Below are 23,443 nucleotides of genomic sequence, written 5' to 3'. Positions count from 1 at the left end.
AGTGTGCTATCTTTGAAGAGAGGGCTTTGGGAGGATGTTGGCCACTAACGGCAGTTAGCCTCTGGAATTGTACCTGTGTAGAAGCGAAGTGCTAATAAATCTGTATCTGAGAGAATTCTAGTTGTTTACCTACAACTATATCTTATTCCCTCACTATCATAATTTTATATTCCTGAAATTGCTAAATTTTGTATTTGATGAAGCTTAACTGTATACAATACAAAGATATGTGACCCTAGTGATGGAAACAGTATGTAAATACCTTGTACTCAAAGTAATTAAGGACCAAGTTGTATCTCTAAAAATTTAGTTACACTATGCAATACAGATATGCTCAGTTATATAGGAGCACTGCCATGTTTGGTTTTATATTCACTTGTGGTTTCTGATGTTACAAATTCTCTTTTTATCACATTATTCCATACACAATCTCTAGAGCAATTTTTTACAGCCTTAAAAAACTTAAGTGAAATTTTGTCAGTATTAAGAAAGATAGATTGCTGCTCCCCATAGAGAGGATGATTCATAGTCAGGAACAACAAAAAGACTGCTAAACATACAAGCTTTTGGTCGAAAGGTCTGTCTCTGGCCACTGAGGCCATACTGTGAGCAACTGCGCATGAGGGGAGAATCAATCTCGGTGGTGGGGCTAAGGAGGAGACTAAGGTGAGAAGGGGGAGGGATAGCAAGGTAGGTTAGAGTTGGGAGCCAGCAAGAGCTTGCAGGGACATAATGGGGACAGGGTGGGCAGCTAGAAGCAGTCAGTAGGTTACATGGGAGGGCATGAAAAAGGAGAGAAGTGGGGGGGGGGGGACTGTGGGTGTGTTGGTGGGATAGAAGCTTGTGTAGTGCTGGAACTGGAGAAGGGTAGGGGGTACGTGGTAGGTGGTAGGTGGGTGAAGAATAGGGAATAATGAAAATTAAGGCCAGGGGGGGGTTCCAGAAATGTTGTATATATTGTAGAGAGAGTTCGCACTTGCACAGTTCAGAAAAGTATATCCTATTTCCTGGCAACCCCCTGGCTTCAGCCTTCATTTGTCCCTGTCCTCCACTCACCCATCCCCTTCCGTGCTGCCATTGCAGCATTACACAGCCTTATATTCCACCAATACCCCCACAGCCCCCTTTCCTTCTTCATCTACTTCTCTCGTTTTCCACATCCTCCTCCTCCTACCCCCATCTGTTAACCTTCCAATTAGACCTAGCTGCCCTGCTGTATTCTGCCCTCACCAAGTACCAGCATGCCCCTATAAGTGGTGCTTTATCATCTCCCACCCCTACTCTGTTATCCCTCCCACTCCCTGACTGAGTCACCTCCTTACCCTCACAACTCAGGTTGCTTCTCCTATCATGTGCAGTTGCTCACAGTGGCCTCTATATGATGATTAGCAATCTATCCTCCTCATAATACTGTCATTATCCCATCTTGGATTTCCCATTATGTGAAAGCTTATTATTTACACTTATGACTGTAATAGTTACTGACCAATGATGTAATGATGTATTTGCATCTTTTTCTATTTTTCAAGAAAGGTGCTGGTTTTAAATTTGCTTCAAATCTGGTTTCTGAAGCCAATGATGAGTCACTTCAGAAAATACTGCCTTGGCTCCAACGGGACTTTGATAAAGTATCCCGTGATCTTGTAAGCTTATGTGGAGATGAGGTGAGAATGGTTTTGTCTTTACCTTTGTGATAAAGTTCTCTGTTGTGCATGCTGTGGAAAAGTCTGATAGATAATATGTATAGAGATTGTGGTGAATTTCAGCATCAGGCCAAACAATTATTTTGATCTACTGCAAAGCATTTACTACACAAATACAAATGTGCTATGGTGCTAATGTGTAGCCAAGGCTGTGAAATCATTGACTGTGATCTGTATTCTGCATATTGTATTCACAAAAGATTACAATATGTGTAGTGTTTTATTGACTATGCATTATCCAAGGAATGACTAGCAATGTCATGCTGCAGTTACCAACCTATTTTTGGGTATGTGTATTACAGAAATACAATGTTATTGCTCAAATGTTTGAGTGGAGTGGAAACAAGATTTCTCAGAAAATACACAATAGATTTTTGTCTGAACTTTCATGGCTAAACAGATTGACCATTGTGAGGTCTAGTTTATGGATGATGGTGATCGTGATGGTGGTGGTGGTGGTGGTGGTGGTGGTGGTGGTTAAGAAGAATCTTGAAAGTGACCAGGGATTTTTTTTTTTTTTTTTTTTTTTTTTTAAGAAGACAGTGGCCAATGTTTTGTCCAGAAATCTACATAATCCTCAAGATAAATATCCTCCAGTGCTCTTTAAAAATTCTAAGATCTTTAGTTAAACATTAAACTTCAAATTCTCCCTAGACATCTCATTTGCTGTAAATGTTAGTTTCATTCAGATGCACATAAAATGTTTCTCTAAAAAATATTTAATTGTTTCTTGTTTGCTTGAAATATTTTATTTTATTTGAAGGTAAGATCTGTTCCGTAAATTAGTTCCAAAAGTTGTAGACATCATAGGTTGTGAGAATCAACAGGAATGTTGCAAATCATTACACAATTTATACAAAAAAAAGTACAGTCTTGGGTGACATAGATGCATTGTCCTCATACATCCAAGTAGTATGTGGATAAGAAAGACCCACTGCAGTTTAGTAGTTGTGTTACAAAGTTGCTATGAATGCAAAGATTTAAGTGAAGCCAGTCATATCGATAGATAAGTGAACAAAACCAAAAAAAGCAAAAGGAGAGCAATATAGGGATTGTTTATTGGATTCAAAAATAAAATTTTGTAAACGGATTTGGTCAAGAATACTGTGAAGAGTTACTAATACGTGAAATCAGTTAGCAGATAAAAAACATCTGTTTAGTTCCTCAGTGATCATACTTTTACTAAGATGGAATATGAAAGACTCCAATTCTGAACTTGGTATTTGATTGTTTCCCTGTGGAAGATTGTAACATGAACTTTGTAAAATTTTAGAAAGCATTCTATCAATGGAGCATAAACAGTGATATGTATAAAATGTTAAAATACAGTAAAACTGTCTTAATTGCAAAAGATGTTTATTTGGCTACTGGTTCCAGTCCATTATTCAGACCCTCTTCACATAATAAGCACTACAGCACAATAGTAATTTGTATTCAGAGGGGTTTCTGTGCAAAGAGAGGATAATTTAAGTGAAAATATGTAAAATAAAAATACAATAATAACATATACGTGATGACAGATGGTGTCAGTGGATGGAGCAATATCCGTAAGAGCGTGGATGTCAATATCTGAATAAGGCAGTATTACTCAAAAATATATGCTGTAAGCTTTGCCCTTCACATACAGCATTATATCATCGACAACCAATCACATATTTCCTACATGACGTATGTTACATTGAATGGTGTAGTTGAATTTACAACAAAATAGACATACAAATATATACAAGAATTATGTGCATAAAGGTTCTCAACAAATTCTACATAATTAATTTAAAGTAAGGAAATGAAATAAGACATGATTTGAGTGTTGTTGTGTGTAGATTGCCCTCTGTGGGCATTTGAATGAAATCTTCCTTTGTGGTTTAAGGAAACTATAGTAGGCACCTCTTGCAAAAAGATTACTGTTCAGTCAATATCTGATGTAGGATAAGCATTCAAAAGATTCCACTGACAGCACCTTGAGAATTCATCATCATATACGTAAGGTGTTACTACTTAATACCCTTGGGGAGATTGAAATTTATCCACCTTTTAAAATAAACCTATTTTGCTATTGAATGAACAACTTGATTTTAGAAAAAGTGAATTCTTTGAACTTTTTGATGATTTACTGTAAGACTTCTGCAACTTTCTCCTTATAATTTTATGCTAAAGAAATAGTGTTCCATTCAGTAACACTTATCATTGGTATCAACAATACAAGTTAAGATGATGGCTGTAGGTATTATTGTCCCCAAAGAGGGCTCATGGTTCTTTCGGGAGTTTGTGTGTGGTGCACATGGGGCCCCGAGCTATTGCAGTCCATTTTGCCTACCTGGACTGTGCAGTTCCTCTCTTGTGTCCCTCCCTCCCTGTCCTTGCTCCTTCCGCTCTGTCCCCTCTCTGTGTTCTTACTTATGCCAACCTGCCTATCCATCTGGTTTCTTGTATTACTTCTGGTTTTTGTTTCTCACCCTTTCCTTTTCATCCTTCCTTTTTAGCATTTTTGGTCCTCCTCTGGGATTTGACCTCCACTTCTAAATAAATTTTCTCTCTATAGTGCTAGTCATTTGGGGAAGAATTCCCTCCCTAGCATCTACGCTATGGATTCCTCTCCTCCCCCCTTCCTTCCCCGCCCCCCTCTTCATCCTCTGCCATAGCCCCTCCCCCCTCCCTCACTAAGTCACCAGCACATGGAGCCAGTAGCCAGTCTGTGTGGTGGGGCTGTTAAGTACCCATCCGGCTGAGCCCCTTGACAACAAAGGGATTACACTTCTGATAAATGGGCTGTTGCCTCCCCATGTTTGCCTAGGATTGATTGCTTGTCATTTTGGAGCATTGGAACTCCCGGCAATGGCCACCGTGACAGATGGTCTTTGCTATGGCTAGATGGTGCGCATGGGGAGAGCACCTGATTGGACTGGGTGGTATCAGGATTCGTATGAAACATATTAAGCTCCAAAAAAAAACCACGCAGTTCTTCCATGGTGATCCCTTTAGTTGCTAACAGATCACTTAATGCTGATTATTATGACTGTGCAGCCTTCCCTTCCCTGGCTAGACTGTGGGAAGAGGGCAAGGCTCACCGGCTTGGGGTGAAACACTTTCTCCACCACCTGGCCTGCACTGAGACTGGCAGGGACATGTTCAGTCACTGAACAATTTTTTTTAATAAAATTGATTTTGCTGTTGATCAAAACTACTTCTGCGGCCCTTCATGCCTGTGACCATCTTGGTGACATTCTGGTTTCCTCGCCAGTCTTTGAATATGATTCAGGGAGTCATTTCTCATTGGGACCTCATCCTTCAAACTGGTCCTCATCCTTCAAACTGGTATCAGTCATAGCTCAGTAGTGTGTTCATTGCACCTGAAGATGCTGGTCAGCTGTACCAATAAAATTTTATGGGTCAAACAAACCTGTGACCATTTGCTTTGCGTTCCCACTGCACACATTCAATATTGTAGTGCTTCGAGAATTTGAGCAAATTCTAGAACCACTTGGCATTCCACCATTTCGAACAACCGATATTTTAGAGGTGAGTGGGAGAAACGAATATGCCCTACTGCGCATCACCTATTTGTATGTGCAGGTCAAAAAACAGTTAAGAGAAAAAGATGGACCCGGCGGCCGAACGGTGGCAGACAAGTACCTGCTGTATGGCCCACAGTGTTTCTGTGTACGGGTAGAGAAGAACAAGAAAAGTTTATGTAGTATTCTGTGCTCTTTAGTGTCTGTGTTGATTGTAAAAAGACTAATGAACAATTTAATATAGATTTCTGTGTACATTCACGTATTGGACTTGCTAGAGACTTTTAAACTGACTCTCACATCTTGGACTCGGAGAAGTCAAGACACATGTCTTATGTCTCAATGTACTTAATTATTTATAAAGCTTGAGATACAAGTGAGACAATGAAGATATTTATATGGCTAAGAAGAGAATTTTGTTCCGCATAGCAGTTCTTGTACATAGTTAATATAGTATTCCGACACTAAAGTTCATATATGTGCTCAATAGATTACAGAAATTAGAAGATATTATTTTCTGTTGCCAAAAAGCATTAGAATGTGGCAACCCAAGTGACAGGACCCAAAGAAAATGGGAATTTCAAGACAGAAACGGGAAGAAGATATTAGGAGTTGCCATAGCAAACAGGCCTAACAAGATATGAGAACTGTTTCCAGTAATTGTATTGAGTCCAATAAACCAATTGAAGAAAGTTGTGAGTGCAATGCAGTAAAAGACATGAGAAAATAATAGTGAGCAAAAAAAAAGAAAGGAGAGAACAACTCAACTTTTCGACTAAGAAGATTGGGTGTGGAGAGCAGTAGTTTTCACATACGTACATTGCGCCGATGCTGACGCAGTAACCAGCCACAGACACCGACTGCACCAGCTGCTGCTCACCAGTGCTGACTCCAAGTCCACTCACCGACGACGATGCTGAAACCAACATTCGACGCCGTCGGTGCCAGTGCTGTCCACTGGCACTGATTACACATCTGCTCACCAACGCAGCTAGAACTCTATGCCGGATGAGTGAAAAACAATAATTGTTTGGTAAAGCTGAAGGAACTGTTGAATGATAAACTGTTAGTGTAGTTATTGTACTCAGCGATGAATTTTCTTTTAGATGATTACTAGTTCTAAAATCAGTAAAGTTACGCATCAAGAACAGCAACTAGCAGAACCAGCCATGGCTATGACAGTGATTAGGAAAACACCAGACTGGGTTGAAGTAGCAAATTTAATCAAAAAACTAAGTCTAAAGTAGGAATCAGTAAGCACAGAGTCAAATGCTCAAATTACTATTCAAAGTAAAAATTTAAATGCTTCCTTGAGAGGTGAATTGAGTGCAAATTTAAGTGAAAAACTAGAGGCACAAAGTGTAACTTGAAGTGAAAAAGCTAGATGCACAGTGTGCTAATTTAAGTAGAGAAATAGACATAATAAATTGGACGTTCAGAATAAGACTTTAGGATTGTTAAGTGCAAAAGTAGGTGAACAAAATAAGGAATTTAGCCAGTTGCATGAAGGTACGGGAAATTTGAAGACTGAATTTGATATTTTAACCACTAAGGTGGAAAATTTTAATAGATTTGAAAGGTGAATTAACTTGCTCTTTAAGTAGTCATGTCAATCAGCTGTTCACTGACTTTTGTCAGACACAGAGTAGCCTATTTCAGGATTTGGCAAAGAAACTTGAATTTGATATTGAAGGTAAATGTAATAGTGTAGAGTCTGAATTTAATGGAAAATTAGGATCTTGTGAGAATGTGTAATATTGAAGTTAATTCTGTAAAACAGAATTCCGGGTGTTAGTATAAGAGCTGTTACTACACTAGCTGTCAGTTCACGAGTAAATAATGTAGAACAAAATTTCAAATAAAAAAATAGTAAACTTTGACATTATAAATGTAAGTAGTTTGGCAGAACCATTTGAAGAAATGATATGATATAGGGATTGCCACGTGAGTAACCTCCAGAAATGTTTAGACTATTACTTCTTCCAAACTTAGTAATACCAGCAAGGTTATAGATAACTTGTTGAAAGGACTCAAACTTATCCAGGATAGAGTAGAACACAGAATAATTTTGCCTGATGTTATGTTACCTAGTAAAGTGGTGATTTTGTCATGGGGAGACTCTATGCAAAATTTAACGAGAAGTACTGATTTGCACTTTCTCAAGTGAGGTTAAGGTCAGATCCATGGGATGTGGGCGGAGTCACATCTGTCTCCCAGGGATGTTAACATTCTGTGTTAACAGGCAGAGTAACGACTGTTGGATCCCTAGTTGTTTTCAGTGTTTCTTCTGTGCAATTTTTCCTGCACCGAATTTCCTTCAAATCTTAAACTATTCTGTAATCTCTTCTTGAATTCTTAAACTATCCTATAATTTTAGTATGTAGGAAACCGGATACGACTACAAGATAGAGACCAATTTAAGAGGATCACGGATGAACAGAGATCTCTAGACATGAAGTGAAATGAATAGAATGTTATATTGGTGGAAAGTATAATATGATGGTACTATTGAAACTGAGTGATGTTAAGACAACATAAACTGAAGAGAGGATGTTAAGTGTGTATAAAAGTATAGTATAAACTGAATGACTAAATGACTGTTTCCAGAATGAGATTTTCACTCTGCAGCGGAGTGTGCGCTGATATGAAACTTCCTGGCAGATTAAAACTGCATGCCGGACTGAGACTCAAACTCGGGACCTTTACCTTTCGCAGGGAAGTGCTCTATCATGTGAGCTACCCAAGCGTGACTCACGCCCCGTCATCACAGCTTTACTTCCACCAGTACCTCATCTCCTACTTTCCAAACTTCACAGAAGCTCTCCTGCGAACCTTTCTCCTTTCTTCCAGGAGTGCTGGTTCTGCAAGGTTTGTAAGAGAGCTTCCCTGAAGTTTGGAAAGTAGGAGATGAGGTACTGGTGGAAGTAAATCTGTGAGAATGGGGTGAGAGTCATGGTTGGGTAGCTCAGATGGTAGAGCACTTGCCTGCAAAAGTCATAGGTCCTGAGTTCGTGATTCAGTCTGGCACACAGTTTTAATCTGCCAGGAAGTTTCAAATGACTATGTTATGGCGGTGTATAATTGTCTATCTTTTATAGAACATTTTATAACTTTTATGAGATCTGATGTATAGGGTGGGTTTATATTAGTTTTGGAAGGGGTGGGTAGTGCAAGTACAAGCATGACTAACACTAAACACACACCATACCTGTCGGACAACCCTCACAGGTAAGTGTGACTGGTTCTTCACCATTTGCCGTTCCATAGGGGTTTCTAAGATTTTTCTTTGGGGACTTCAAAGGTGAGAATGTCCATTCTGTAGGAGACATTTAACATTATACCTTCTCCAGCTTCTCACTCAAGTACCGGAGATGAGGTCCTTCATATTTTCTGTGGTTTCAAGAAACCTTCAACTTATTTCATATAAGTAGGCTGAAGAATCAGGCTACACAAATACACTTCCACATAAACACACCATAAAACAAAGACTTGAACAATGAAAGTACAGATTAAATGGATGTGAAAACTGTCAAGTGTTGTAGGGTGAAAGAATGTGCACATAGAGAAATATGCACTTATGGTTGATTATTGTGATGGTTCTACATTGCCTAGTTACTTGGAAAAACTATCATGTAGATATTTATTAACATGCATATATAGGAAATATATGTATAAGAACAATGATGATTCTATATTGCATAGGTACATAAGGATATAAAAACTATGATAATTTTACATCGAATATACCTAAGGAGGAAGCATGAATAAGGAAAGAGATCATAAGCCAGAGAGGTCAGTCTAACAAATATTCTGATGACTTGTAGGATAGTGGGACTCTTATAACCATGTATGTAGGGATGAAATAGATACCGGAAATGTAGAAGTGGATGAGTAATGGAGGACTCTAGGGCATAAAAGAGAAGTATGAAAAAGCTAGCATGAAGTGTGATGTCTATTTTAATTTTACCAGGTAATATTTAAGTATATAGTGTACACAAAGGTGTATACTAGGGCAATGAACCATGAGACCTACTTGAGGAGGACAAGGGGGAGGCACACCCAGCATGTACTGGATGAAAATGGCAGATAGGCAGACCTAAGAAAGGCTGACCTATACTGTGTGGACAGTGGTACCAAGAAGGGGATTGACCTGTACCATAGGAAAATGGGCTTTAAAAATGGGGCATACCTACCAAAACAGAAGGAGAAAGGGTACTCATAGGATCATCCCGTATGAGAGGTATAGGTACTGTTTCTAGAGGGGAATGGGCAGCATTGTGACAAAAGTCACAAAAATTTGTAGAAATTATTCTGGTAAGAATGAATTCTATACTTCAATAGCATTATTATGTTTGAGTGTCAATAGGAACACTTTTATTTTGCCCAGAGTTCCTCCAGACTATAAAAAGCTTATAAATAATGAGACCATTGCATACCAAAGAAGCAGTACAAAGATTTAGAATAAAGTACTCAAGTGTCGTGAACACCTGGAGTTTGCAATTGGAAATTGAGAGAGTTTCCTAACGAATCCTAAATATTAGGAAAACTCACCAGGTCACCATTGAATATTAGAGTTTGATGTCAAAATAGTGAGAGTAGAATAAATGAAAGATTAGCTAGAGTTCATTCTAAATGAGTACAAAGAGCTATGTTGGTATGTGTACTGTTAGAATAGTATGTGATATAAATTTACATAATGGTCATATAAAATATTGTGTGTTCAATTTAAGGGGGGAATATGTACAGTTTAGAGAATTTTGGAGCAAATTCTAGAACCACTTGGTCTTCCACCATTTTGAACATGCATTATTTTAGAGATGAGTGGGAGAAATGGATATGCCCTACTGTGCACCACCTGTTTGTATGTGCAGGTCAAAAAAACAGTTAAGAGAAAAAGATGGACCCAGCGGCCGAACGGTAGCAGACAGGTACCTGCTGTACGGTCCACAGAGTTTCTTTGTACGGGTAGAGAAGAACAAGAAAAGTTTATGTAGTATTCTGTGTTGATTGTAAAAAGACTAATGAACAATTGAATATAGATTCTATGTACATTCACGTATTGGACTCTCTTGAGACTAGAGACTTTTGAACTACTTCATGTCTTGGCTATGAATGAAGCAATACACATGTACGCTATTTGAATGCGTGTAAATGAGTCTAATGTTTAAGGACTAAGTTAGCTTGCAGAAGTTATTGTCTGTGAAAGTTGAAAATATAAAGTGATTGAACTGAAAAGTATTCTACGAGTACCCAAATTATTTCAAGACTAGAGTAGTAGTTTAATAAATTCCTTTAACCAGCTATAGTCTTCAAAGAAGCAGCTTTTGGGAGATCGACGTAGCTGATTACCCAGAGAAAAGGATCGGCTACACACAACGTGTAGGTTAACTGATTGGAGAGACATGTGAGCCTTGCAACTCAATACCACGCTGTGTATTGTCATCCAAAAAATGTTACAATATACCCTCTTAATCCTATTTGGTATCCATCCCATGCACTGGAGCAGCATTCTTTGATAGGTAGCATGAATATCTAATAGGCATTCTGATTGGATTAATGTAGTATTCTACCAATGAACTGAAGTCTGCCACATGTTTTACGTAACAACTGAGCCATGTTGTTCCATTTCACATGCCTACACATTGTTAACTCAGGTATTTGGATGAGTTGAGCAGTTCTGTCACTTGTTGATAGTGTAGTCGCATTATCCTATGCTTTTCATTTTGTGAAGTGCACAGTATTACAGTTCTGAACATTTAAAGAAAGTTGCCAATTTTTGCACCACTTTGAAATCGTATCGATTTATGACTGATTATTTGTGCAGCTTTAGTTAGACAGTACTGTATTATAGATAACTGCATCATCTGCAAAAAAAGTATGAGGTTAATATTATTTCTTTCCTTTCTCAGACATTATGTCTCGTTAAAAATGTAAAGTGACATGGACCTTGATCAAGCGTGACTTCCTTTTAACTGTACAGTATATGTTACATTGCATTTCTTTTGGGTAATTGAATATATATCAATAACAGATTTCTTTAGTTGTATATATACGTTTGGATGTAGCTGTATTGCGTTGATGTACTGGTGGATATTGTGTGGAATGACTCCTATAGTTGATAGTATAATTGGTATAATGTCAACTTTATCCTGATGCCACATACCCTTGACTTCCTCAGCCAGATGTACGTATTTTTCAATTTTTTCTCCTGTTTTCTTCTGTATATTTGTTGTATTGGGTATGGATACTTTGATTAGTTGTTAATTTTTTTCTTTTTATTGGTGAGTATGATGTCAGGTTTGTTATGTGGTGGTGTTTTATCTGTTATAATGGTTCTGTTCCAGTATAATTTGTATTCATCATTCTCCAGTACATTTTGTGGTGCATACTTGTATGTGGGAATGTGTTGTTTTATTAGTTCATGTTGTATGGCAAGTTGTTGATGTATTATTTTTGCTACATTGTCATGTCTTCTGGTGTATTCTGTATTTGCTAGTATTGTACATCTGCTTGTGATGTGATCTACTGTTTCTATTTGTTGTTTGCAAAGTCTGCATTTATCTGTTGTGGTATTGGGATCTTTAATAATATGCTTGCTGTAATATCTGGTGTCTATTGTTTGATCCTGTATTGCAATCATAAATCCTTCCATCTCACTGTATATATTGCCTTTTCTTAGCCATGTGTTGGATGCGTCTTGATCGATGTGTGGCTGTGATAGATGATACGGGTGCTTGCCATGTAGTGTTTTCTTTTTCCAATTTACTTTCTTCATATCTGTTGATGTTATGTGATCTAAAGGGTTGTAGAAGTGGTTATGAAATTGCAGTGGTGTAGCCGATGTATTCATATGAGTGATTGCTTTGTGTATTTTGCTAGTTTCTGCCCTTTCTAGAAAGAATTTTCTTAAATTGTCTACCTGTCCATAATGTAGGTTTTTTTATGTCGATAAATCCCCTTCCTCCTTCCTTTCTGCTTAATGTGAATCTTTCAATTGCTGAATGTATGTGATGTATTCTATATTTGTGGCGTTGTGATCGTGTAAGTGTATTGAGTGCTTCTAGGTCTGTGTTACTCCATTTCACTACTCCAAATGAGTAGGTCAATATTGGTATAGCATAAGTATTTATAGCTTTTGTCTTGTTTCTTGCTGTCAATTCTGTTTTCAGTATTTTTGTTAATCTTTGTCTATATTTTTCTTTTAGTTCTTCTTTAATATTTGTATTATCTATTCCTATTTTTTGTCTGTATCCTAGATATTTATAGGCATCTGTTTTTTCCATCGCTTCTATGCAGTCGTTGTGGTTATCCAATATGTAATCTTCTTGTTTAGTGTGTTTTCCCTTGACTATGCTATTTTTCATACATTTGTCTGTTCCAAAAGCCATATTTATATCATTGCTGAATACTTCTGTCATCTTTAGTAATTGGTTGAGTTGTTGATTTGTTGCTGCCAGTAGTTTTAGATCATCCGTGTATAGCAAATGTGTGATTTTGTGTGGGTATGTTCCAGTAATATTGTATCCATAATTTGTATTATTTAGCATGTTGGATAGTGGGTTCAGAGCAAGGCAGAACCAGAAAGGATTTAATGAGTCTCCTTGGTATATTCCACGCTGAATCTGTATTGGCTGTGATGTGATATTATTTGAATTTGTTTGGATATTAAGTGTGGTTTTCCAATTTTTCATTACTATGTTTAGGAACTGTATCAATTTAGGATCTACTTTGTATATTTCCAATATTTGTAGTAACCATGAGTGGGGTACACTATCAAAAGCTTTTTGGTAATCAATGTATGCATAGTGTAGTGACCTTTGTTTAGTTTTAGCTTGATATGTCACCTCTGCATCTATTATCAGTTGCTCTTTACATCCTCGTGCTCCTTTGCAACAGCCTTTTTGTTCTTCATTTATAATTTTGTTCTGTGTTGTATGTGTCATTAATTTCTGTGTAATGACGGAGGTTAATATTTTGTATATTGTTGGTAGGCATGTTATGGGGCGATATTTAGCTGGGTTTGCTGTGTCTGTTTGATCTTTAGGTTTCAGATAAGTTATTCCATGTGTAAGTGTATCAGGGAATGTGTATGGGTCTGCAATGTAACTGTTAAATAATTTAGTTATATGTGAATGTGTTGAGGTGAATTTCTTTAGCCAGAAATTTGCTATTTTATCTTTTCCAGGGGCTTTCCAATTGTGAGTAGAATTAATTGCTTGGGTGACTTCATGTTGCAAAATTATCGCTTCAGGCATTTGTGGTATCATCTTGTATGTATCTGTTTCTGCTTGTATCCAGCATGCATGCCTGTTGTGTTGTACTGGGTTTGACCATATGTTGCTCCAGAAGTGTTCCATGTCTGTTACGTTTCGTGGATTGTCTATTTTAATGTGTGTCTTATCTATTGTCTGGTAAAATTTCTTTTGGTTTGTGTTGAATGTTTGGTTTTGTTTCCTTCTATTTTCACTTTTTTTGTATCTTCTAAGTCGTTTGGCCATTGCTTGTAATTTCTGCTTCTTTTCATCTAATTGCTCTATCACTTCTTGTTGTGAGATTTTACCTAACCTTTTTCGTTTTTTTTTTTTTTTTTTTTTTTTTTTTTTTTTTTTTTTTTTTTTTTTTTTTTTTTCTGACATTTCATTTCTTATAAATTGTGTTAGCTGTCCGACGTCTCTTCTCAGTTTTTGTATTCTGATCTGTAGCCTGTGGTGCCATGCTGGTTTTGTGGGTTTCTTCTGTGTGTTGGTTGGTTCTGATCTCTGCCTAGTGTGTATATTTAGTGTAGTGAGTGCTCCTATATAAACCAGTAGTTACTATTATTATTATTATTATTATTATTATCATCATTCTTATTATTGCCTGCCAGATCATTAACATACAGCATGAATGACAAGGATCCCAACATACTTCCCTGAGGCACACCTCGAGTTACTTCATCTGTCAATTCCCTGTCCAAGGCATCCCCCTTTGCTCAGTCCAGTCACAAATTTCACTTCATGCACCATATGATCATAGTTTCAATAATAACCATAGACGTACTGTGCCAAATGCTTTTTAGAAATCAAAAAATACTGTGTTTAACTGCCTTGATCCATAATATTTGGAATGTCATGTGAAAGAAGTGCAGATTGAGTTTCAAATGACTGAGGTTTCTGAATCTCCACTGGTTGGCTTAGAACATATTCTGAGTTCAATCATAATGAGATCTTGACCAGAATGATCTCCTCTAAGATTCTACAAGAAATTGATGTCAGGGATATTAGATAGCAGTTTTATGGCTCACTTCTGCTACCCTTCTTGTAGACAGCTATGACCTGTGCTTTTTTCCAACTACTTTAGCATGATTTTTTTGTTAAAGTGGTCTATGATAGATTATGGTTAACATACAGGCAAGTGCAGCAACATATTTGGTGCAGAATCTGATAGGGGTTTTATCGTGTTTCTGAGGCTTTATTCAGTCTTAACAATTTCAGTTGCTTCTCAACACCACTGACACTAATATCTGTATCACTCATCTCTGCAGAGGTGCAGGAATTATACTGAGGCAATACACTGGGACTTTTCTTTGTAAAGGGCAATATGAAAATGTTTAGCATTTCTGCTTTTGATTTGTCACATTGTTTCACTTTCTGTCTCAGTCCAGGACTGTCTGGACATCAACTTTGGTACCGCTAACAACCATTGCATACAACCACAAGGTTTTTCTTTCTTTCTTCCAATAATACTGCTTTAGTTGTTGAATTCTTCATACATTGCCCTCTTGACAGCCAAGTGTGTTTCATTCAGTTTTTCTCTGTCTATAACCATATGCTTTGTTTTATGTCTAGTATGCAGAAGTATCTGGTTACAAGTTTCTTTATAGTGACCGTATACCAAGTAGGGTCTCTCTCATCATGAATTATTCCTAGGAATATATATAAAATACACGGTTAGCTGTTCTATCGAGTATGAGCCACTGTTCCTCTACATTCTCCTTCCAAAGCTAAATGTTTGAGTTCCCTAATGCCTCTTTATCTTTGTAATTCAGTAATCATTGTTACAACCCTGTCATGATTACTGATACTAGTTTCAATATGTACAGCTTCAGAGAGGTCAGGTCCATTCGTTGCCATTAGATCTAACGTAGTTCAATCATGAGTGGGCTTCCAAACCGTATGTCGTAGGTAGTTCTCCAACAAGGCATTTAGTAATGTTACCAAGATGTCTTGTTGGACCTACCATTTACAGATCTTCTTTTCACTTATCAGAAGCATTTACAGCTTCGTGAAGAATCAGCATCTACTGGCACTGGCATTCAAACAACTGTTAACCTGCCAGTTATTAACACAGCACTGGTATGATGTGAGTTCACAACATTCGACTTTAAGGGGCTTATTAATACTGGGCACATGTTCACCAAGCAGCTAGAATGCAGATGTTAGATTGTTGTGGGTGGCAGCAATTGAAAACATTTCATAGTCATGAAGACTACAGATTTATCTCTAGTATATATTGAGCAGAACTAGAGAGCAAAATGACACTGCTATGGGGACAGATAGTAGCACATGTTATTTACATTAAAACTTATGTTTTATTGTTTTGATTGTAATAAATTGTTTTAAAATCTAAATTTCAGTGTGTTGAAGAGGTCCATTCCAGTACCTCAAATTTTAGGAATGAAGCACTGCATCAAGTGTTCATAGGTCTTGGGATTACTTACCATCTATTGAGCATAAAAATGTTTTAAACACATCTTTCCACTCTGCTTGTGCAGCAAACACTCACCACACATTCCAAAGATATACTATTTTATGCAAAGAACATACAATACAACAAAGTATCTAAGAAATACATAGTAATCAGTCTTACAATTACAATAATTTATGGTTTGAAGAATTAGTTTTGTGAAATGAAAATTATACTGAAATGTTTCTCATTCCACATTTTAATTAGAATAGAAATTTACTAGTAGCTTTTTTCGACTCCTGTAGTAAATCTAAAATTACTTCATCGGAATTTATGGTACAGAAATGATAAGTTTAATTTATCAACTCTGCACTGCACTGAAATGTAAAATGAAGAGACTGATACATACTGAAACAAAACTCCTGTACCTTAAACATATTAGAATATGGACTTCAAGTGGCCTAAATTGATTTTTTTCTCTATAATTTTTATGGAAAATTAATTTAATGAAATGGATTTGAATTTCAGAATCTAGGTCTTGACAGTTGGGACTTTTATGGTTGGACTCCCCTGATGCATGCTGTTTACTTTGGAACACCTGACATAGTAAAAATGCTTGTGCAGAAGGGTTGCAACGTCAATGTAGCGTAAGTTTACTGTGTATTTTTGTTAAATTACAGTATTTATGTTGCACCAGTAATAAAAACACAAAGATGGACTAGTGCAGTGTGTTTTAATAAAAGGATGCTGCTTTGGAGAAGAGAATTTTTAGATATCTAATCTAACGTCATGTGTATCGTGAAATCACAATGATAGCAGTGGTACCCAGTCCTCAACCATATTAAGTAGAAATTAATTTAAATCATGTGATTGTACCTCTTTTGGAAAGACTGTTAGTATTTTCAGTATCACCTGGTGAGTTTCTCTTTTATGAACAAGACATCCTTTGTTGATTATGCTGTTGGTACAGCTTGGGAGAGGGGAGAGTGCAGATGAAGTCACATGCTAACCCTAACAAGTCAGACATGTGAGGGCAGCTGATATTACCACATAGACAACAGCTTACTTAATATCACCCATTAAAACAAAACTACTGAATGAAAGTGCAGAGACTTTTACTAATTTATTGTGGTTTATATACATCTTGTTTATTAATAGTATTTTGGTTGGGAATATTCTAACATGATTTGGGGAAAGCAAAATCTAAATTTAATCGTGTTTTTGATAGTTTCTAGGCATTGAACACCTGAAAAATTGTAGATTTAAAACCAGTATTTTTGTTTGCAACCTATATACATTGTGGTTACAATGTTCCACTCTTGATTATTTACACACTGTGTGTCTTCTAAAAATTTTCTGAACAGACTTTGAACACTGCTTTATTTACACTTGACATATTATCAGTGCAGATAATACTAAACATAATTATATACACACACACCTCAATTGATATAGATCTTCATATTTTCACAGTGCAATGATTGGTCCATAAAATTTCAGGTGTGGAACTACATAAATTTCACTTCTTCTGATATTTTGGCTGTATGCCTTCCAGCCACCTTCAAACTGAGCCAGGTGACTAACACACTAGCACTTGTTCCAGCCTTTTAAACCCACAGACAGCAAGTTTAAAAGGACAGAGCAAGCGCCTGACTGTCAGTCGCCTGGCTCACTCTGAAGGTGGCTGATTAGTATATATCCAAAATACCAGAAGTGAAATTTATGTGGCTGCACATCCAAAATTTTATGGAACACACCCTCTCATTTTCTTAATGTACTATTGTATATTTACTGAGTTTTTACAGATGTTGTATCTTTCTACATGCTTGTTATACAGCCAATTTGTGTGTGTTTTGTTTTTCATGATAGCTTCACTTATATTTATAATAATGTAACTACCTGGATATCGGTAACCAAAATCACGCCAAGTCAAACCCTAAATTGCTGTAAACTTTCAGAATGTGAAAGAGTTGGACTGTTGTTCATACTGAAAAATATGGAAAAGCCACAGACTTCGGGTTTAGTGTTGTCTTTTGGCCTAGAGAGGATGTTTGTAAATGTAATATGATTTCATAATATTATAACTATTGAAATGACAGACAACCTCACTCCACCACTGATTTTCATGCTTGCTACTAAGTTACATTGTCGGTGTGACTTGACAGTGCACTGTTTGTCAGAGAAGGCAGCTATAGAAACTAAGCCTGTTAATAGGTAACTCGCTGGCAAGGGTAGCAATCATGATATTCTTATATCTCTGCAATTAAATCTTTTGTAAAATGCATATTTTGCCAAAATTAATCGTTCAAAAGAAAGGAAAGTTGCTGCTCACACTATAGCGGAGATGCTGAGTTGCAGATAGGCACAACAAAAAGACTGTCACAACTAAATCATTTGCCCAGTAAGGCCTTTGTCAACAATAGATGCGATGGGAGTGGGGGGAATAGCAGAAAAGGAGAGAAATAAAGACTCTGTGTGATGGTGGAATGATGGCTGTGTAGTGCTGGAATAGGAACAGGGAAGGGGCTGGATGGGTGAGGATGGTGACTAACAAAGATTGAGGCCAGGAGGGTTACAGGAATGTAGGATGTATCGTAGGGAAAGTTCCCACCTATGCAGTTCATAAAAGCTGGTATTGGTGGGAAGGATCCATTTCGCACATGCTGTGAAGCAGTCATTGAAATGAAGGATGTTGTGTTGGGCAATGTGCTCAACAACAGGGTGGTCCACTTATTTCTTAGCTACAATTTGAATGAGGCCATTTGTGTGGACAGATAGCTTGTTTGTTGTTTTGCCCACACAGAATGCAACACAGTGGTTGCAGCTTAGCTTGTAGATCACGAGACTGGTTTCACAGGTAACCCTGCCTTTGATGGGATAAGTGGTGGTCATGATCAGTCTGTTGGAGGTGGTGGTGGAAGGATGATGGGACAGGTCTTACATCTAGTTCTATTACAGCCATGAGGTAAGGGGTTGGAAGCAGGGATTGTGTAAGGATGGATGAGTATACGAGGCCTGTCTAAAAAGTATCCGACCTTTGGCCAGAAAAAATATTTCAAATGCTTGATGGGGTTGGGACCTTAATCCACTTCAAAGTAGGCCCCTTGTGCTTGCACACACTTAGCCCACCGAAACACTTCTGGAATCTTCTTTTGGAATTGTGTTCAGTTCCATCGTTGTGTTCCGCATTCTCTTATCTACTCTCAAAACTGGATCCTTTCAGTGGTATCTTCAATTGGAAACAACCAAAAGTCACAAAGAGCCATGTCTGGATAGTAGGGAGGTTGGTGAACAGCTGTAAGTCCATGTTTGGCCAATAAATTTTGGATCAAGTGGGATGAATGTGCAGGGGCGTTGTTATGATGCAGTTTCCAGTTTTTCGCCATCCACATGTCTGATCTTTTGCACCGAACTATGTCATGGAGTCACTGGAGAACATCATGATGGTACTCCTTTGTCACTGTTTGTCCTTCCGTGATGCACAATTCCACAGACATCAAAGTTGACAGTCACCTTGATTTTGCTTTGCACCTGCCACACTTTCTTCGGCCTTGGAGACTCAGGATGCTTCCATTGTGACTACTGTCTTTTTGGTTCTGGGTCATACCTGTACACCCATGACTCATCTCCAGTTATCACAGTGTTCAGAAACCCAGGATCAGTGCTGGTGGTGTCCAGAAGGCCCTGTGAAATGTCAAAACAGAGGTCTTTTTGTTCCTGTGACAACAACTTGGGCACAAATTTCACATCCACTCAGCGCATGTTCAAATCATCATGCAAAATTGCATGTGCAGAATCTTTACTAACTCCAACCTCTTGTGCAATCTCCTGCACAGTCAGACAACGATCTGCCATCACCAAATTTTGCACCCTCTAGACAACAGCTGCACTCCAAGCAGTTTGGAGCCTGCCAGAATGCTGGCCACTCTCTGCTGACGTGTAGCCATTTTTGAATTGGCTTAACCTCTCCTTAATTTGTGTTACACCCATCACATCTTCTCCAAACAGCTGCTGAATCTTAAGAAGTGTTTCGCTTTGAGAATCACCAAGCTTTAGACAACTTGATGCAGTATCTTTCCTTAACACATTCAATCAACTTGAGTGAGAACACATTGTGTAGCATCTCATTCAGTGACAGACAGGCAGAGACTGCCACACTGGAAGGCTGGGACAAAATTCATGCATGCACGTAAAGGTCTCTTCCTTTACTGTGTACAGTGGTGCCATGTTATCATCTCTATTTTGTGGGGGAAAATCAAAGGTCAGATACTTTTGGACAGACCTTGTATTGTGTAGGTTTGGTGGATGGTGGAATACCACTGTGGGAGGGGTGGTAAGGATAGTGGGCAGGACATTTCTCTACCTCTCGTCATGCCCTGAAATGAAAAATGTCCTGCCCCCACTGTCCTGCCCACAGTGGTATTCTGCCATCCACTGAACCTACACAATATAATCGTCCATCCTTAGACAACCCCTGCTTCCAGCCACGTTTCTCATGTTTCATACCCCTGTAATAGACATAGATGCAAGACCTGTTCCATACATCCTACCACCACCACCACCACCTCCTCCTCCTCCTCCTCCTCCTCCTCCTCCTCCTCCAGTCCGGTCACATATATCAACTATCCCATCAAAGGCAGGGCTACATGTGAAATCAGTCATGCGATCTACAAGCTAAGCTGCAACCACTGTGCTGCATTCTATGTAGGCATGACAACAACCAAGCTGTCTGTCCACATGAATGGCCACTGACAAACTGTGGCCAAGAAACAAGTGGACCACTCTGTTGCTGAACATGCTCCAAACATGACATCCTTCATTTCAATGACTGCTTTACAGCCTGTGCCATGCGGATCCTTCCCACAAACACCAACTTTTCTGAATTGCACAGATGGGAACTTTCCCTGCAATACATCCTACATCCCCATAACCCTCGTGGCCTCAATTTTCATTAGTTACTGTCCTCACCCAACCAGCCCCCTCTCTGTTTCCATTCCAACACTTCACGGCCATCATTCCACCATCACACTCGTTTTCCACTACTTAATACCCCCCCTCCCCCCTCCTCCTCCTCACCTCTCCCCTTCCCTCCATCTAATCTGCAGCACTTCACTGTCCACCATCCCCACCATACTATCCCTTCCCCTCTCTGCCCCAGCCTCCTCCTTACCCCCACCCAGTCACCACGCCTATCATTCACTGGTGCTGGCTGCTCGCAGTGTGGTTCCAGTTGCCTGAGACTGCAGATGTGTATGAGTTGGCGGGTAGCAACTTTCCTTTCATAATACTGTTACATTCCTTCCTGGGTTTTCCGTTGTTTGATTTCAATAGTTATGGAGCTTTAGTCATATAAACTCCATGCATGTGTTGTGGAAACATTTTTTTAAAGTGGGTATTCTTATGATGCATCTCACGAGGGGAAAGGCCTCGGGCATGACCGAATGATTTGGCTAATATTTGGCAAGTCAATTGTATATAACCTAAAATGAAGGACTGTAAGATATTTTGGCTTAACATACTCCAGTTTTTGAGAAATTGTGCTGAGGCAAAATATCTTAGCCTTTAATTTGAGGTTGTATGCAAGTGATTTGATAACTATGGGCCAAATCATTTGGCTGTGTCTGAGGCCTTTCCCCTTGTCAGCATTAGTTTCACCAACTCATTACTGAGAGTTGAAGATGACATGTTCCAGACATAATACAATTTTGTTATGAGGGGGCAAAAAACCACAGAGAAAGTAGTTCATCTCTCAAAGTCTTCCTCTCAAGAAGCTACTGCAGTCACTGTCCCATCTTGAAGATGTCATCCCTTGGTATGATTCTCCACATGCAAATAAGAGATATGCATAATATTTGTACTCTCTTCCACAATAACTTATGATTTTCATTTATAAGTATCATTAATTGATAAGAATGTGGGATATAAATCATTCCTGTGGAATGGTATGCAACACCACCAACTCTACCATCTGAGCCATTCAGGCATGACTCATGACCTGCCCACACACTCAGATTGCACATGGTATATAAGAATATTTCCTTCAGTGTCCAATTTTTGGAGAAAAACAAAATGTCTTGTGAATGAACTTTTTAAGTAAAAATAAAATTACAGACTGGATAAATAAATGAAAAAAAAATTATAAACTTAGTCTCATTCACTTTACAATGTCACAAGTGCTGATTTTTGTAAAATCTGTTTTTGAATGGAAGCTAAACTCTTAAACCATCACAGTGTTAACTTAGAAGTTTACTCTGTTTTGCTGTCTTAATTTGACCCCATGGGCCTGAATTTTTGATAATCGTTAAGCTCCTATATTGGCAAGATTTTGTGGTAAGTATAGTTTGCTTTTTCTTTTCAAAAAATTAATATAAAATAGATTCATTTGCATGTTATCTTTTTTAAAGCAATTTTGTCTGAGATGATTCCAGGCTTTAGAGAAGTAGTATGGTAGAGCATCAATTATCTGGACTAATTGGAAGACATGGATGTTGGAAAAATCAGTTTATTCAGATAATTGAATTGTATACTTTCATTTACCAATAAAAATTACATAGATTTATGACACCAAATCTCTTATTGGAAAGGCAAGTATAGTAGGAACATATGTAGTACAGTCTAGTAAACAAAAATATGCCATAAATTTGCATTTTCTATGTGCAGCATATATGTATAGAATTAACATTTAAAAATCCCTAATTGTGGTCTGCCTAAACAAGCCTATCCCCTTAAAAGCAACAAAAACGCACAATTCCAGCTTAAACTTCAACCTGTTATAAGCCAGTATCTTAACATGTAAATTTTCAGAAGCAGCCAGTAGATTTTCATATTCATTTTCCAGACTAGTAGTTGATGAACGTCAGCTTTATCAGTGATGAGGTTTACAATTTTGCTGTCCTGATGATTCGGTGTCCTGGCCTGTATTGATGATGCTTATTCATTTTTGAATGTCTTCATCAGATTCATGGCAATTGAGTTCTTTTAACATATTGAGCATGTTGGACATGTCCTCTGTTAATTGTTTTCAGTCAGACTTTAACAGTTGTGTGCCATACCCAATGTATTATTAGATGCTTTTTTTCAGTTTGTGTTCCTTTACACTATCCCATACTGTTCTGATCATGTAGAAAGCATCTTACAATAAATATTTTTATTATTTCTTAACAGACATTGCTCTCCTTCCTCTTCTTTTTTCTAATAGCAGGTTATGTGACAAATCTTTTCTGTAATACTGCTTTAAAGTCTCATCCTTGATCCATGGGCAAGAATGAGTAGTTTACTTTGTATGGATGAAACATCGCTACTATGAGCTCATCCTTTTCATTTAAGTTATCACATATGGGTGAGTTGGTGCATTGTCAAGGAACAATGTTTCCTCCCTTTTGTCATTCTTTAACTGATGAACTTTTACGGAAGGTACAAAAACTTCCATAAATTATTGTGTGTATATTGAACTATCCATCCAGGCACTCTTTCATGGCATCACAGATATATTAATGTGTTTGAAACAATATGATTTCTTACTCTTACAAATGATGAGTATAGACAATTGGTGGCTGCCAGTAG

At 37.9% G+C, this 23,443-nt stretch overlaps 1 protein-coding gene across 1 annotated transcript in view; it reads left to right on the top strand.

Annotated features, from left to right (window-relative positions):
* Window positions 1–23,443, top strand: part of LOC124545752 (ankyrin repeat domain-containing protein 50-like) — a 53,268-nt gene that overhangs the window by 20,542 nt on the left and 9,283 nt on the right. The window contains exon 2 of the mRNA XM_047124695.1: window positions 16,409–16,527. Within this exon, the coding sequence (XP_046980651.1) occupies window positions 16,409–16,527 (119 nt within the window). The remainder of the gene's footprint in view (window positions 1–16,408; window positions 16,528–23,443) is intronic.

The sequence above is a fragment of the Schistocerca americana genome, chromosome 8 (genome assembly GCF_021461395.2).
Source record: "Schistocerca americana isolate TAMUIC-IGC-003095 chromosome 8, iqSchAmer2.1, whole genome shotgun sequence".
Classification (NCBI taxonomy): domain Eukaryota; kingdom Metazoa; phylum Arthropoda; class Insecta; order Orthoptera; family Acrididae; genus Schistocerca; species Schistocerca americana.
This window is presented reverse-complemented; position numbering and strand designations above follow the sequence as displayed.